This window comes from Haemorhous mexicanus, chromosome 8 (assembly GCF_027477595.1).
Source record: "Haemorhous mexicanus isolate bHaeMex1 chromosome 8, bHaeMex1.pri, whole genome shotgun sequence".
NCBI classification, from domain to species: Eukaryota; Metazoa; Chordata; class Aves; order Passeriformes; family Fringillidae; genus Haemorhous; species Haemorhous mexicanus.
The window spans coordinates 10,670,824-10,686,424 of record NC_082348.1 but is presented as its reverse complement, the minus strand read 5'-3'; the positions used below and the strand labels follow the sequence as shown (position 1 = coordinate 10,686,424).

Here is a 15,601-nt window from a genome sequence, read left to right as displayed (position 1 = left end):
TAAGCCCTTAATGCTCTTGTGGTGAGTTCTGATAGGAGTGAAACATAACTTATTTTTCTAGGTCTCTAATGATGGGGTAACAGTAGGAATTAGCTTTAAGAATTAGACTCTAGGTTTATTTTTTCTGAAATAAATTAATTTCCTTGCTTGGATAAGCTCAATATACTGTGCAGGGCTCTCATTTGGAAAATGCCTTATAGTATCTCAGCTACTTGAGTCATTACCAGTGGAGTTTTCATTGTCAGGTTTATCTTCCTAAATACTTTATGGTTTCAACTTTTATTCTGTGAAAGGTAGAGAACTTACATAAAGAGCAAATAGTGAACAGAGACACCTAGAGTCTGCCTGTCTGCTCCTGCTTGCCTGTCTGTCTGCTCCTTGTGCCCTTTCAGATGGTGAGTAGGCAAGTGATGCTGTTTTTCTGAGTTACTAATAAATGAATTCATTGCTTGGACACTGAGGCATTGTGCTGATGGTAGAGCTGTGTCTTCTGGGCTTCTGACTGCTTGTGCTTGGCAACTGTGCCAGCACTCTTCTCCTAAATAGGTGAATAAATCTCAGCTGGTTGTCACTTCTGCTGTGACTTTGGACAAAAACTGTGCATTCTGCATGATATCTCCTCTTGATACTTGACTTTTCCATCTACTTCACAGTAATATTCAATGTCACCATTCCTTTTAATGTCCCATGAGCTGGAGTTCATTGGGATGTACCTTTCTTAGGAAGATCTCTTTGCATGGCATCCATTTTGCTGATGTCTTACACAAATTGCATTCTAGGAAAGAATTCAGGATTTTGCTGTTTTTGTGAGCTGATCATTCAAAGCTCTTTCATCTCACCTGTGTTCTCTGGCATTTTCATTGCTAAATCCAAGCATAAAGTCTTCCACAGTGGGATAAGAGTGTGGGGGAAGCCAGTGCAACTTCTCTTCCCTTCTCCAGGTAAAATTTTGTTGTTCACCTGGCAATGCAGAAGGGGGTGAATCTTTTTAGGATGTTAAATAATTCTGGCTTAATTGAGAAGGAAACCTTCTGGTGGTATTTTTCATAAGCTCTCAACAATTTCACCTTAAGGCAACCATGCTGTTGTCTCACATTTCAATAGGGGAAGATTAATTTTCAACACCTACTCAGGGCCACGTTACTCAGAGCTGGTGTAGGAAGTGTAATTCATATCTCCCAATGCCAGCTGATCCACCTTCCTTCACTTCTTTTCCCTCCCAAGAGGGATGGTAGGAGGCACCATCATCTCCCAACATTGATTTCTACCAGTTGCACCACAGTCTTGAGTGAGAGGGTGTATATATATATATATATATATATATATATATATATATGCACTTACTTTTAGTGTGTACATGCAGTGTAATCTCCAGTAGCCAGAAGCTGAAACCACCTTTGGAATGAAAATAAGGAGCCATGCGATTTTTTTGTTTTTTTTTATTTTACATAAAGATGATGATTAACTTTGAGGTTGTTCCTGGATGTGTGCTGTGCAGATGGGGTATATTTTTTCAAAGGCTGCTTTCAGGAGTCCAGCTCAGCCACGGCCCCGTGTGAGCTCAAAAGCAGAGAGTGCACACTGAGGGCATGATGGAGCAGAAATCTCTATTCCTGCCTGACTCCCAGGAATCCCTGGGAGGCAGCAGCCTCTGGCTGATGTTAGCCTTGGAGAATATTCACCTGTTCCCCTGAGCCTGCTCCAGTGTCACCAGAAATAAAGGCAGAAATGTGTTGTGCAGTTTGTGTGTGTTGTGCAGTTCACCAGAGCTGCTGTCTTTTAAGTCCTATGCAGGCAGCCTGCAGCACCCACTCCATCTTTGCCCCCTGTGCTGAGCCTTCCCTTCCCAAGGGCTGTTGCTGACTAAAGATGGCCCTTCTGCTAGAGCTGTGAATGGGGCACAGATGCAGAAAGTGTTCCTGGAGGATATGTTTAGTTAAGCTCTCTTCCCAGCTTGATCTGGTTTATGTAATGCATCTGACTATCGTTTTTAAAAATAAGTAAATAGTTTTAACTCATACTACAGCTGTCTAAAACTGCTAGATTCTTCTCCTGAGCAGTTTCAGTGATGCTGGGAGGGAAGAAATTATGCCACTGTTAAAAAGACAAGATGGTGTCTGGGTTTGGGTCACTATCACCTCAGCAAGTCATACGGACAGGAGAAAGTGTGACCAATTTGTAATAATTTTGTGCCCTAACTTCACACTGAAGGACTCCTGGAAGCAGGCAGAGAGTTTCTTCTGTGTGGCCATGCTGGGATTGGATTTGCACAGCTCATTGCACGCACAGATTGCCTGCACTCTGAGTTCATGGCAGTGCCAGTGAGATGGTGCTAATGGCGGGGCCGAGCTGCTGCAGTGCTCTGGGATGAGCTGTGCAGCCCACGCAGCCGCCGCCTTCGGCTGCAACCGCAGCCGTCCTGACTGCAGTAATCCAAACTGCTAAAGTATTTTCCTTCTAATGCTGCATTTCCAGTTCCTCAGAGTCTTTTCCAGACTGACCTTTCATAGGCTTTGTCTTTTGTAAAGCCGTAAAGCTGTTTGCTTGTCACTGATCTCTAAGCGGTGTAATGCCTGGTGGAATCAAACCTGCCTTTAAAGATATAGTATTGGGGGTGGGGTGTCTGGATTTGTGTATGTGTGCAGACATTTCTAGCTGTTGGAAATTTGAATTCAATATCACGTTAGACATGTTGAAGACACACCTCTTATAAGAAAGCATCATGTCTTGAAACGTCCTTGTCTTTAAGTATCTGGAATTTTACCTGGGTGTGCAGTGCTGCTGGTGAAAAGATGAATGGTTTGGTGGGAGTAAGTACCCAGAGGGAAAAGGTTGTACAAAATTGTTTGAGCTCCTGATCCTTCCAAAGGTGATTCCTCTCTTTTTTTAGTTTGGGGTTTTTTGTTTTGTTTTGGGTTTTTGTTCGTTTGTGTTTGTTTTTTCTAATGCATGTAGATTGTGGCATGGCCTGACTGCTCTGACCATTGTGACTATTAAGTGAACATGCAACCAACACGATTGCAAATTCATACCTGTGATTACGGGGAGAAACAGCTGCTTTTGTCATCCTGCCTCCCTGCCAAATTTGTGGATGATTTTCCATCAGATGTCTGCAATGCAGATGGCTAAATTATGCAAGGGAGTCTGCAGCTGTTGTAGTTTATGCTCTCCTACACCGGTGAAGGAACTGTAAACTGCCTCGTGTTAGACCTGAGAGATCCTCTTTTACATGATGAATGTTTCAGGCTTCCATGGCAGAAGAGAATTCATTTGTGTTCTTGCATGGGTGATAAGAGGGCTGGGATTTGTGTGTTCTTGCTGTGGCTGCAAGGACTGTGTCTTCCCTGCTCCATGTAGGTACTCCTACTTTCATATGTAGGGATGAGAGTTCAAAGTTAACGTTAACTTGTAAGAACTGGCTATTCTGCTGTTTTCAGAGGTCACTGCTCCTCTGGGATTAAGAATAGAGAAACCAATGGTGTTATCCCCAGGTGTTAAATGTTTAGAGAATGAAGGTGCATCTGAATTTTTTTACTGTTTTTTTTCTTTTCTTGAAGTTGTCTGTAAATCTTCTATGAGTGTATTCTGAACTGCCAGTGGCCCACTTACTGAAAGCAGGACATGTTTTGTGCTTCAAATTCATTTTCTCGTCAGGCTAATGGAGGTATTTTTGGTGTGCAGCTATGGATGGATATAGAGCTGGCATTATACAATAAATAGCTGGTACATGATAACAGTATTCGAGCAGTCTGTTGATGACAGAAATGTAATGATTCTTTAAAATCTTTATTTGCAATTTAGTTTACCTCTAGGGTTCTTGATGTCAGAAATAGCTTCTTCACAACTGCCTGGATGTTGTCTTTTATCTCTTGCTTGTCACGCACACTTCAGATCCTCAGACAATGTTGTCTTGAAATGAGAGGACGTGGCCAAAAGCATGGCGTTTATTTATATAGTCATAATAACCTGAAAGAAGCAAACAGCGAATGACAGAGAGAAACAGATTTATATTCTTGAGACATCACTAAGACAGCATATGCAGGAGCTTAGCTGGAGCTGCTTGACTGGTTTTCTGCCTGCAAAACTTGGTTTTAACAGTAGAAGTTTTCATTTCTGAAAAGGTTTAGAGCAACTGTGTTGTAAGTCTTTGCCATGGTGCCAAACAGGCTGCTATAAACAAATACAGATATTTCCTTGGAAAAAGAGTTGCTGGTATGTTTGTTAAGCTTTCCTTTGTCCATGTGCTGCTTACCCTTTCACTTCAGAATTGCTCTGTCCACACTTGGCCTTTGCCTCTACATTTGCATATGGTCACTCTGCAGAGGACAAAGTGCTGAGCAAGTGGTGTCCTCTGCCCTGCAGTAGGATCCTGGAGGGAAGTGACTTGTCTGCACTGAGGTGGCAGGGGGACCTTTGATCACCATTGTTTGGGGGTGCAGCTGAGCTAAGCTGTGTGACAGTGACTGCACTAAAGGAAGGAGCTGCTTATCTGCCCATCTGCACAGTGCAAATGAGAAGATTGATTATAAATAAACTGGGAAAGCAGAATTCTTCCTTCACTCAGGCATCTCTTTTAAAAATGGTTAGCAAGGGTGTGTACCAGTTGTCCTAGCACTGATTGTTGTAAGTTTTGACTTCTTTTCCCTGTCTTGTAACACTTCCTTTTTGCTTATCTGTGTGCTCTTTCTATCTGAGCCTTGGCCCTAGCAGCCTGGGCTCCTTTTGTGCAGGAGGAGCAAGATGAGGTGTTAGAGGTCAGAGGAGTTGTCCTGAACTGGTCAGCAGAACCAGGCACTGAACCTGGACTGGTTTCTGCTGCTGGATGGAGAGTAACTCTGTCTTGAACCCCCAGAGCAGCTGCTTGACTTCTGTAAGAAAAGACTGAGGCTGTGGGAGTCCTCTTGAATGGACACCTACAAGACCCTTGGGTGTTCCCACCAGCCATGCCCCACAGAGGCTCAGAGGGTGGCAGTGCTGGAGCAGGCCCAGGCCATCCTTGTATTGAGGGCAGCCTTTCTTCTTACCTGGGATCAAATGAGTCCCTTCCCTTGCTTACACTTTTGAGTTTTAATGTCAGTAAGCACTTAACAGGACAGTGCATCTTCTAGAAGCACATCTGTCACAGATGCCCACTGCAGACCTCTGGACTCCTTCCATTGTCCCAGCAGCACACAGGAGCATCTGGGCCTGTCGGGTTGTTGTTATTTTCCCCACTCATTTTATGAACAGAAAGCATCTAAAACTAGAGGAGCTTAGCACAGAGGGATGAAGCTGCTGCTGAACAACCTAATGTAGCAATCAAAGGAGAGGCAGTGACCTTGGAATTAATTTAAATAACTTTTCATTGCCCTCAAAAATTTAATGGCAATCTTCACAGGATTATTCAAAGATAAGATAAATAATCATAGGAGAGATTAATTGGTTTGCAGTTTGTAGGTCTCATTTGTAATTCATATCTCCCCTTTTCTGCAATGGTAGGTGAAAGCAGGCTGTAGCTCACAATAGCAAAATTCTCATGAAGACAGCCAGAAAAGCATTGTTTATTGTGGGAGAAGCTCTTAAAATTTGTTGTCCCTCTCTCAGGTTCAGTTTAATGTTGTGACTTTTTTCCCAGGCTGATACATCATGCTGTCCTCTGTCAGGGGTAGAACAAGCATTCACAATAAAGATTTGAAGACTTCAGTTTGCATTTAAGTGCCTTTTAAAGACCTGTTGTTGCTTCCCTTTATTTTAAACCTGAGTGAGTTAGCTTTGCGGCAGTCAGTAGTGCTGTGTCTGTGTGATGTTCATGAAAGATCCTGGAACAGTGACATTTCATGGTCTAGATGTCTTGATCCAAAATATTACTTACATGATCTTCAGATGCTTTGGGTATTTTTTCATTTCCTGGGCAAAATGTGCCTGTGTTACTGGTTTGGGGTTTTTTTTAATCTGTGCATGGCTTTGTGAAAACTCTGGTTCTTTAATGCCTTTGGTTGATCAGATCTAATTAATGATTGTAATATAATTGGAATATAGTGTAGATTATGTGGATACTGTAGCTAGAGCACAGTATGAACCTTGCTGTGGCTAAGGGACGCACTGTGTAAATCCCATCAAGGTGAAGTTAGCCCTGCAGAAAATCATTGTTTGTTCAGATTTAAGCTACCTAATTCAGAGAGGTTCCCAGGTATCTGAACTGGGAGTTGAGATGGCCTTTGGTTAAAAGTGAGGAAGAGCACAAAATGAATTAAGTTCCCTGCTCCTAAGAGGAGAAATAAATCAAATTGGGCAGGTGTCAGAGGGATCTGTCAGCCCCTTACACAAAGCCATATGCCTGCAAGTTTTCTGTGGGTGGCAAATAAATCATTTTCCAGCCTCTTTTGTGCTTTTAACCAAGATAAGCAGTGCTGAGACCGTAACTTTTCCTCAGCCTGTCCCAGCTTCTTCCTGAATTCTTCTGTGAAGCTGTCGCATCAGGTTCCCAGCATTCTCACACCATGGTGTAAAATTAAAGCAAAGCTTTCTTCACCTGCTGAGCTCCCCTTGTTCTGCTGTTCCTACCACATTACTGTTTTTTGCTGAAAAGAATGGCATGGGGCTCTTTAGTGCTGTGGTCTCTGTGCAGATGACTGTGGGGTATGGAGTGTAGCTGGTGTTTGAACAGGAGATGGTCTGAGATCAACTGCTTTGGTATTTGCTGTAATTCCTAGGTGGGATTTGCATTTGTTGTTCAAATGTTCCATAAACATGCCCTGAAAGTGTTCCATGGTGTGCTGTGGTGGCTGAAACTCTGTTTGTTCTGGTGAAGTTGGATGTCTTACTGCTTCTTGGCTGCAAACACTCTTTGACTTAGGCTATATGAAACATGCTTGTCTGGTTGAGTTCAGGCCCAGATTTGTGTCTGCTGGCTTCAGCCATCATCCCGTCAGAGGGAAACAAAGCAGCACTGTGGTTCAGAGTCTTTGGTTTATTTTCTTTTGGGCAATGGTGTAAAAATAGCCCCTGTTACCCGAACACCTCAGAGTCAGCTTTTGCTGGCATGCATTGAAACATTTCTAGCCGTATCTTCTGATACAACTTCCAAAAGCTCAGCAAAGTCTGGGCTTTTGAGTGCCCCTTCCAACAATAACAGCTCAGGAAAGCGAGCTGGCTGCTGCTGCAGAGGAGAGGGAGAGGTGCAGCAAGGCACTGCGCGGGGATTGCAGCGCTCCAGGGCCATGCCAGTGCCTCGTCCCAGCTGCCTGCACCTCCAGCCAGACCTGAGCCTCACCTGCTGGGTGTTGACCTCAGCCCCTCTGTCCCTGTGCACTGTCCCAGGGGGTCTGCTGTTGTGCCCGTCCCTTGGGGACAGGGAAGGGGCTGTCACTGAGGCCCAGCAGTGCACTGGAGGTGCCAAAGTGTAACTTCACATCATGGCAGGACCCTCATCTGGGCCTGAAAGTTCAGCCTGCCTGCAAGAAATTGCACCAGCTGAGAGCAGTTTAATTTACACCCAAATAATCTATTCTAAGTCTGCTTTTCTCACTCATATATTCATTTGACTTTATTGTAATGTCAGCACTTAGCAGTGAAGTAATGGCAGATCTCTGGAGAACTTTGCACAAGTGAGAAAGCACCATTATCTCGGTTTTACAGATCCTGCTTATGTTGGGAACATATGTGGTGGTGTAATTACACTGATGTGATTAAATCAGTGCAAGTCCTTCCTAGAAGGACATGCTGCACCACTGTAAAGCAGGGCTTATTATCAGTGCAGTTGAATTCAAATTATATTACTCTATTAAGCTGTGCTAGTGTAAGTCTCCACTGAAAGTCACAAAGTCACGTGAGGAGCTGTGTTGTTTCTTTTTAAAGCAGATAAAGATTTGGAAACTGAAATGGGTGAGGTTGTGCTCTGACCGAGAGCATGCTAGAAGCAATGGGCTTGACAAATGTTTATAGAACTTTTTGTAAGGAAAGAGGTGTGGATGTGAAAGCAGGGGTATATTATTATTATTATTATTATTATTTTTAATAGATTAAATTTTTTGTTTAAACTGTTGTGGCCATTTTGGAAAAAATCCTATATCATACTAAGGCTTTACAAATATATTAAGTAAAATGCATGCAAAATTATAGTAAATCTTTACTACATGGTTTTGAATTTTTATAATGGGTCAATGAAGAACCATGGTGTATACAACTTAATTGTAATTTTTTTTTTTTTTTTTTGGCAGGGTGTGGGCACTGTAAGAAAATGAAGCCAGAATATGAGAAAGCTGCAGAGTTTCTCCATGTAACCAGTGATGTAAGCTAATTTCCTTTATTATATCCTTCAAATAATCAGTAATAAATAACTAGAGTAATAAAAGTGACTTTTCTCCCTACAACAAATTCAGCTGTTCTCATCCTCCCACAGGACCCTTCAAAATGTGCTTCCAAAGTACAGTCTCATCGCTAATGCATGAGCCCTGCCAAAGTCTGAGAAAGAACATTCTGTCTTGAACGAAAACAAAATCGAAAAATGTTTATGTATTCTACTGTAGGCCTTATACATAATATGATCAAATTCAAAAATGGATTTTTTCCCCCTTACTTAAAAGACATTGAATGTGAAAAAACATAGGCTTTTATTTATGAATTAGATTTGGAAAAAAACAAAAGGGGTTGATCCCTGTTCAAATACCCTGTTTTTAATGGTTGCACCACTCCATTAGCTTCATCATAAGTGCTCCATCAGCAGGGCTGGAGAAGAGAGATCCAATAATACAAGTATTAGTGTTATTGATTCAGTCTTGTGCTGTGTATGCCATGCAGGAGGAGAAGTAGAATTGGTCTTCCCCCTGCTTTAAGCATCTTCTGTGGAGACATCTAAAGTTTCTTTATTGCTCTTGGAGAGGGAGGAGATGAGAACAAAGATTCAATTAATCACATTTTACAAATGCCTGTTCTTCTGTGTCTCTAAAGGTGGTCCATGAAAAGATACCCACAAGTTAGGGAGAGATGAATTTGCCTTAAAGTAAACTTACCTCTAGCAGTGCTTGTTTCTTCTGGGAGAAACAGGGATATGTGTGAGGAAATGCAATTTTTTGTGAATGGCCCTTAAGCACTGTAGAGTGAATTAGATAAAGAGAATCCATCAGAAGTCGGAGAGGAACAGGTAAGACTCTGGTAACATTTAGTCCACAGTATGTCCCTTTCTGGTTTTGCATCAGTTCTCTGTGTCTTCCTGTATGTCTGTGTACAAAATCACAGAATTAATCAGGTAGGAAAAGACCATTGGAATCAGGTTCAGCCCGTGACCAAGCACCACCATGTCAACTAGACCATGGCACCGAGTGCCACATCCAGTCTTTCCTTAAACACCTCCAGGGATGGTGTCTCCACCATCTCCCTGAGCAGCCCATTCCAATGTCTAATCGCCTTTTATATGAAAAAATTCTTACTCATGTCCCACCTAAGCCTCCCCTGGCACAGCTTAAGACTATGTCCTCTTGTCCTAGAGGCAGCAAAGGCACCTAGAGCATGAGTGATTGCCCCCAAGCCCACTGTGTCCTGCTGAAGGGGTGTGTGAGGCTGGGATTTACAGGAGGTGATCTGTTTCAGAGTCCGGGTGTCCTTGCAGCAGTCGATGCGACCGTCAACAAGGCTCTGGCAGAAAGATATCACATCTCAGGGTTTCCTACTTTGAAGTATTTTAAGGATGGAGAGGAGAAATACACTCTGCCGCACCTCAGAACGAAGAAGAAGATCATTGACTGGCTGCAAAAGTAAGTTTTGAGGGTTTTAAGGTAGTATTTGGGTTTCTGGTTAGTGATTTCTGCAGATGGCTTTGATGAGGAACTAAGCAGAGCTTCAACACTGCCTAAATCCCTTGCTAACAAAATTCTGAATTCCACTATTCCAACCCACAGAAACATGTGTGTTAATTATGATCTCTAATACACCAAATCCTTTATTTGCTGTGGGGTTTTTCATAGCTGCCCTGGTATTTCTGTCCCAAACTAAATATTTTTCAAATATACCTTAAGCCTTTCCCTGAAGAAGGAATAGCAATGGCTCTGAAAAATAAACAGAACATTTGTTGTTCCCTCTTTATACAAAGCAGCAGATCCCAGTGTTAGTAACTGAATTTCTAGAGTTGTACTTTTCTCTTTCCAACATTTCAGAACCAATGCCTAGAATTCCACCCACATGTGGCTGAAGGAAAGCCAGTGAGACCAACAAAACCAGCACCTCTGAGTGCACTAACCAGCTTTTCTTGGGTGGTGTGCTGAAATATGCATAATTAGGTTTATATGAAAATGATGACAATAATTCCATTTCAAAATAAATTGCTGGTACAATTCTCTTTTAAAGTATGTATTATATATGCATGTATGTAAAAGTATGCATATATATATAAAATATGCATTTTCTTTAGGTACTGTAAGCCTCATGTATTTTCTGCATTAGTCAAGGGGAAGAAAACCTGCCAGAGTTTTGTGAATATTTTAATCATGTAACTAGTTGGCATGAGGAATGTAATCTTTATTTTCCCCCTTTTACTTGTTGGGGGAAGAGTTTGTGTGGGGTTTTTTTGTTCCCTTTCCATTTCCCTTTCCCTTTCCCTTTTTCTTTGTCTTTCTTTTCTCATTACATCTCTGACTGCTTCAAAGGAGGTAGCGGATATGGTCTGGCAGTATTGTTGTAGCATGTTGAGGAGTTTTATCTGTATTTTACTTTTTGACATGGCCCTTGGCCTCCCTGCCCACACAGGCTCCAGGCTGCTGTATCTGTATTGTATGTGAAGTCATTGTCCTCATTTCACTGCTTTGCTCAACTCTTTTGAGCACTGTGCACTTTGTAGTGAGTTAAACAGTCAGGCTGATGCTGCCTGTACCGGCAGGTGAATAAGCAATGAGGAACAGGAAAGTGATATTAATTCTTATGGATCCTGCTGTGGCTCTTGATGACTTTTGTCTGCAGCCTCAGCTAGTCAGCAGTACAGGTGAAGCTGAGACAGCTTGTCTCCTGCTCTTGGCTCCTGGATATTCTCCCAGCTAGAGATGCAGTACAATAACATCCTTGTTTTCTGACAGGGATAGAACTGACACAGCTGCACTGAAGCTGGTGGAAATAGGGATGCATCTGGGGTGCTGGTGATAAAAGTACAGCTTGTGGAGACCTGTCTCAATGGGTGCTTGCAGCCATGCAGGTTTTGGCCGTGGTTCCTCTCTGGTGATTGTGCTCCCACACTAGGCTGTTACCAGTTGCTGGTAACTTATTCCAGGTCAGCGTGGAAAATTTTGTGTGAGAGTAAAGTCCCACCTCTGTAACTGTAATCAGTGATAGCTCACAACAACTGTGTTCATGGAGGAATTCAGCTAAAGGACACACTGTGTAACTCTTCTTTCTCTGAAACACATCTAAGTCTTTCTCTAAAAACTGGAAAATCAGTAATGGTGGAAATAAAATGAATGTCCACCAAGTGACCTTGAGAAGGACTTAAAAAATTTAGTTTTTCTCCACTTGGTTTTTATGTACCTGATACAACTTAAAATGGTGTCATTCAAAGTGTCAGGAAAGTCTGAAAAGCTAATTTATTACCAAGGCGACATATGAAGGTCTTTATACCATGGCACCATTCTGATGATTTTATATAAAGTAATCACTATTTAAGATACAGCAGGAATGAATTTAATGAGTCTGAGAGAGGTCTGTGAGTTAGTGAATAGCAGATTTTTTGTTAGAGACGCTCTAGGTGTGCAGGATTGCTCTGATCTAGCCAGTATGTGCAGTCATAATTGAAACCTGACATTCTCTTTACCAAAGTAAAATATTCCAGTTCAGTCACCCCCAGTATTCCAAGTGGAACGATGCTGATTTTTGCATCCTGGCTTTAATATCTGAATTCTGGAGAAGGTCATGAAATTCTTTACAGAAGTTTGCGTGATAGTCATAAAGTGAACAAAAAGGATATTTGAATGGAAGATGCTGTTCTATATCAGTTGCCTTTTGATTCCACCTTCTTCTCAGTTCATGCCTGTGGATGATACAGTGGTATGTATCAATGTTGGATGCAATGCAGGAAGTCTTTATTTGACATTTCTACTCATAAGCCTGACTACAGTAACTTAAATTATATTTTAATTATTTTAAATTATATTTTAAATTATCTGAGTTCCAGATATTAACTTGCATCCTATTTTGCTGTTGCCTGGTGTTGGAAATATTAAATATGTCTTTCTACTGCACAGGCACCTTGAAGGATTTTTCACATCAGTTCCCTTGTGCTAGTTATGACCAGGACAATGCTGTCGCTTTATCTGCTTCCAGAAACATTTTCAAACCAATTTCATTGTCTTGCTTTTCTAGTCCTGAAGCACCACCTCCACCAGAGCCTGCATGGGAAGAAAAACAGACCAGTGTTATCCACCTGGCTGGAGAAGACTTCAGGGAGTCCTTGAAGAAGAAGAAGCACACCCTCGTCATGTTCTATGCACCATGTGAGTAAATAACCTCTCTACAAGGATGGGTTTTGTAAGCCCTATATTTACTATAAAATCCTGAATAAATTCCCTTGCTGTCCCCAGACTTTTAAGGGTAAAGAGCTGATTCTGAATATAAGTGCATGGGAACATCATTGGCACCATCATTTGTATCTTTATAAATGGAAACAAAACAGTATATAATGGTTATATTGTTTAATGCAGACACCAAAGCAGGCAGCAATACAAAAACAAAACAGATTTATTTTCCTCTGCTGCATTTTATGATCCATATAACAAAATGTGATCCATTATAGTAGCACAGTGGACATGGAGAGCCTGATTCATTAATGCTGCACTTCAGTAGTGAAATCAATACAGTAGTGTAGGAGGAATCAGTCCACGAGGTGGAGAACAAATTTTGATGGAATAAATTTTGTCTGTAATACATCTGCATTTAAGTCTCCACTGGGACTAGGGACATAGCTTCCTCCTCCCAGATTTTTTTGCATGCATCACATAATCACTTTGGTTTTGAAGCTTCTGAGAATATTTCTAGAGAGGTTTAGAATCAGGCCTTTTATAAATAAGGTGAATGAGAGGGACCTCTTCTGTTTTCCTTTGCTGTCCCAGAGACAGACAGACTAGCTACAAGTTCTTAGCTTTTAAGGGGCTTATCAAAGGGGGAAGATAATCCAGGCATTTCATATTAGATACTATTAGTGTGCTTTTATGCCACCATGACTCAGTCCCCTCAGATGCAAAAAAAAAATTCTTCCATATCACATGGCCAGCAAATAATGGATAACTTTCAGATAAACAGCTACCAGATCGTTCCCATTAAATCAAAGGTATTTTCCATAAAGAGAGAAAAGGGTCCTTAATGTTTAATCAGGCAGCCCCTTATTTTGCTTTTCTGTTAGAGAATTAAACATGAATGCTTTGGGGCTCATATGAAGGGATGTGGGAGAAAGCAGGGGTGCAGTTCAGGAGGGAGATTTCTGGAAGGTTGTAAAAGAAAACGGAAGGGGACATAATCCCTTTTCCAGTCCATTCCTACCACCTATTGACTAAAAATTGCCCATGTGCCAGGAATTTCTGATTCATGGACCTCAGCTGGTTAGGAGCAAATTGTAATTTTAAAATCAAATGATTGCCCATGAAATGGTAAGATTTAAGAGTTCGCTGTCTCTCAAGTTCTCTTTACCCAATTAGTGACTTTCTGCATAAGAGGGATTTATTTCACTTTTAGGTTTTAGCTGCATCTTTTTAAGACAGTTAGATTCTTGATCCTTTTTAAAGCCACGTTTTAGGCAAAGACTCTATATGTGATGAGTATGCAGCTCCCAGGGTTGAAAGCATGAAGGAACTTGCCTGATGGGCGAATTTTCTGCCATTTGACTTCCACCCTTACTTTAGGAGCGGTGAGAAAAGATCAGCCTGGCCCTTTCTATATGAGTAGGCTGTAAAAACAAGGCTTGCATGATGTAAAACTGTTGGTTCCTTTGAAGCTGCACTTGAGACACATTTTTGCACTGTTTTTGAAACAGTGCTGCATGAGACCACCTATATACAGGACAGAGAGGTGCTGACTGAAACCCAATCTGGCCTTCCTGTGACTCCTAAGACAGCGTTGCTGTTGTGGTGTCAGTACGTGGGTCATGCACAGTTTCTGATTTGTCATATTTGTTCTCTAAATGTGGAAGTGTCTGTGAGCAAAGCACAAAGCAGGCACACACAGGGAGTGCAAACGAGCCTGCACTTTGTTGGCTGCAGGGGAAAGTACCAGATGAGACAGGGATTTTAAATCTCTGTTTTCTATGAAATAAACATTAATGCAGTAAAATAATTACAATTATTAAAAACACTATACATTTTCAGCTTTTGTGCAGTGATAATGTGCTTCCTGTTAAATTTTATAAATTAGCTGTTGTTTACCATCTTCTCAGTCTTGAGACCTCTTGAAGCTTACATTGCCAATTAATCTTAACTTGCTTGTTTTAGTGCAGAAGGAACACTGCTAAAATTTCAAGGTCCCATTACCTCAAATAATTTTCTTTTTCTATTCAAATCCACATCTTGGGTCAGGGCAGACTCACAGTATGCTACTCCGTTCACTTGTGAGTCTCTGGCAGTATTTGTTACACTTACACATATGCTGAGATATTTTAGGATTGGGGGTGTGTGTATACATGCATATATAAAGTATGTTTATATATAAATATTTATGCTAAGAAATGTATCTTTCATCTGTCATTAGAATTTAAAGCAGAAAGTTGAGTATTCTGACCTTTGTCAAGCTTTCAGCTAGAGTGACAAACCTTTAGGCAAAGGCCACAGATATATATCTTAGATGCAAATTAAAATGAGATCTGGCTTTCGTGTGGCAGCTTCTAGTCCGAATTACTTAATATGTATAGGAGAGCCACCAATCTGCTGCTGTGCCAATAACTCAGGGCTGAGCTGAGCTGGGCTTTAATGGTACTGAGCACTGCTTCACAGTGGTTTAGCTCTGGAGGAGGAGGCTGCTACATCCACATGGAAAAGACAGGGAGCTCATAACTCTGTCTTCTGGAATATGGGTGAAGCTTAAATGTAAAGGTTATTCTGCATGGCTGTGGAATACTTTAAGGACTGAGAATCAGAATCAAGACTCTGGAAATTACTGGGGAAAAAGTCCACTCCTGTGGGCTTTACACCACAGAGATCTTGATTTCACGTTCCCTTTCCTGCATGCTGGCATCTGTGTGTGCTGCAATGACTGATTTGGGGCAGGAGGCAGAATTAGGGGCACATTTCCAATACTGACTTGGGAAAAAGTGCCTGCTGCAGAAAACCTAGTGCTGCTTGTGCCAGTAATTACCTGGGACCAGATCTTCATCCAGATGTCCTTTGGGTCGGTCTGCTCCATGCCACACAGGCTGGAGTGCAAGCTGTTACGTGTTAGAGCTACTCAGGGATAGGACTTGGGGCAGGCTGCTGGCATCTGTGCTGCACAGCACCTGGCCTAGCTCTTCTCTGAACCCTTGTGCAGCTCTTGTGAAGATGTAATTGTCATCCCACTCATGTACCTTTAAGTTCAAAATGCCTAAAATAACAGGAATACAATGGTACCATCTGCAGAAGGGAAGCATGAAGCCTCAGGTGTGTGTGGGGACTGCTGTGAGGCG

The 15,601-nt window shown here is 41.8% G+C and overlaps 1 protein-coding gene across 1 annotated transcript in view; it reads left to right on the top strand.

Annotated features, from left to right (window-relative positions):
* The window catches only part of PDIA5 (protein disulfide isomerase family A member 5), a 97,878-nt gene that overhangs the window by 57,770 nt on the left and 24,507 nt on the right, over positions 1 to 15,601 (top strand). Inside the window, exons 12-14 of the mRNA XM_059852718.1 lie at positions 8,199 to 8,269; positions 9,568 to 9,731; positions 12,319 to 12,449. Of these exons, the coding sequence (XP_059708701.1) occupies positions 8,199 to 8,269; positions 9,568 to 9,731; positions 12,319 to 12,449 (366 nt within the window). The remainder of the gene's footprint in view (positions 1 to 8,198; positions 8,270 to 9,567; positions 9,732 to 12,318; positions 12,450 to 15,601) is intronic.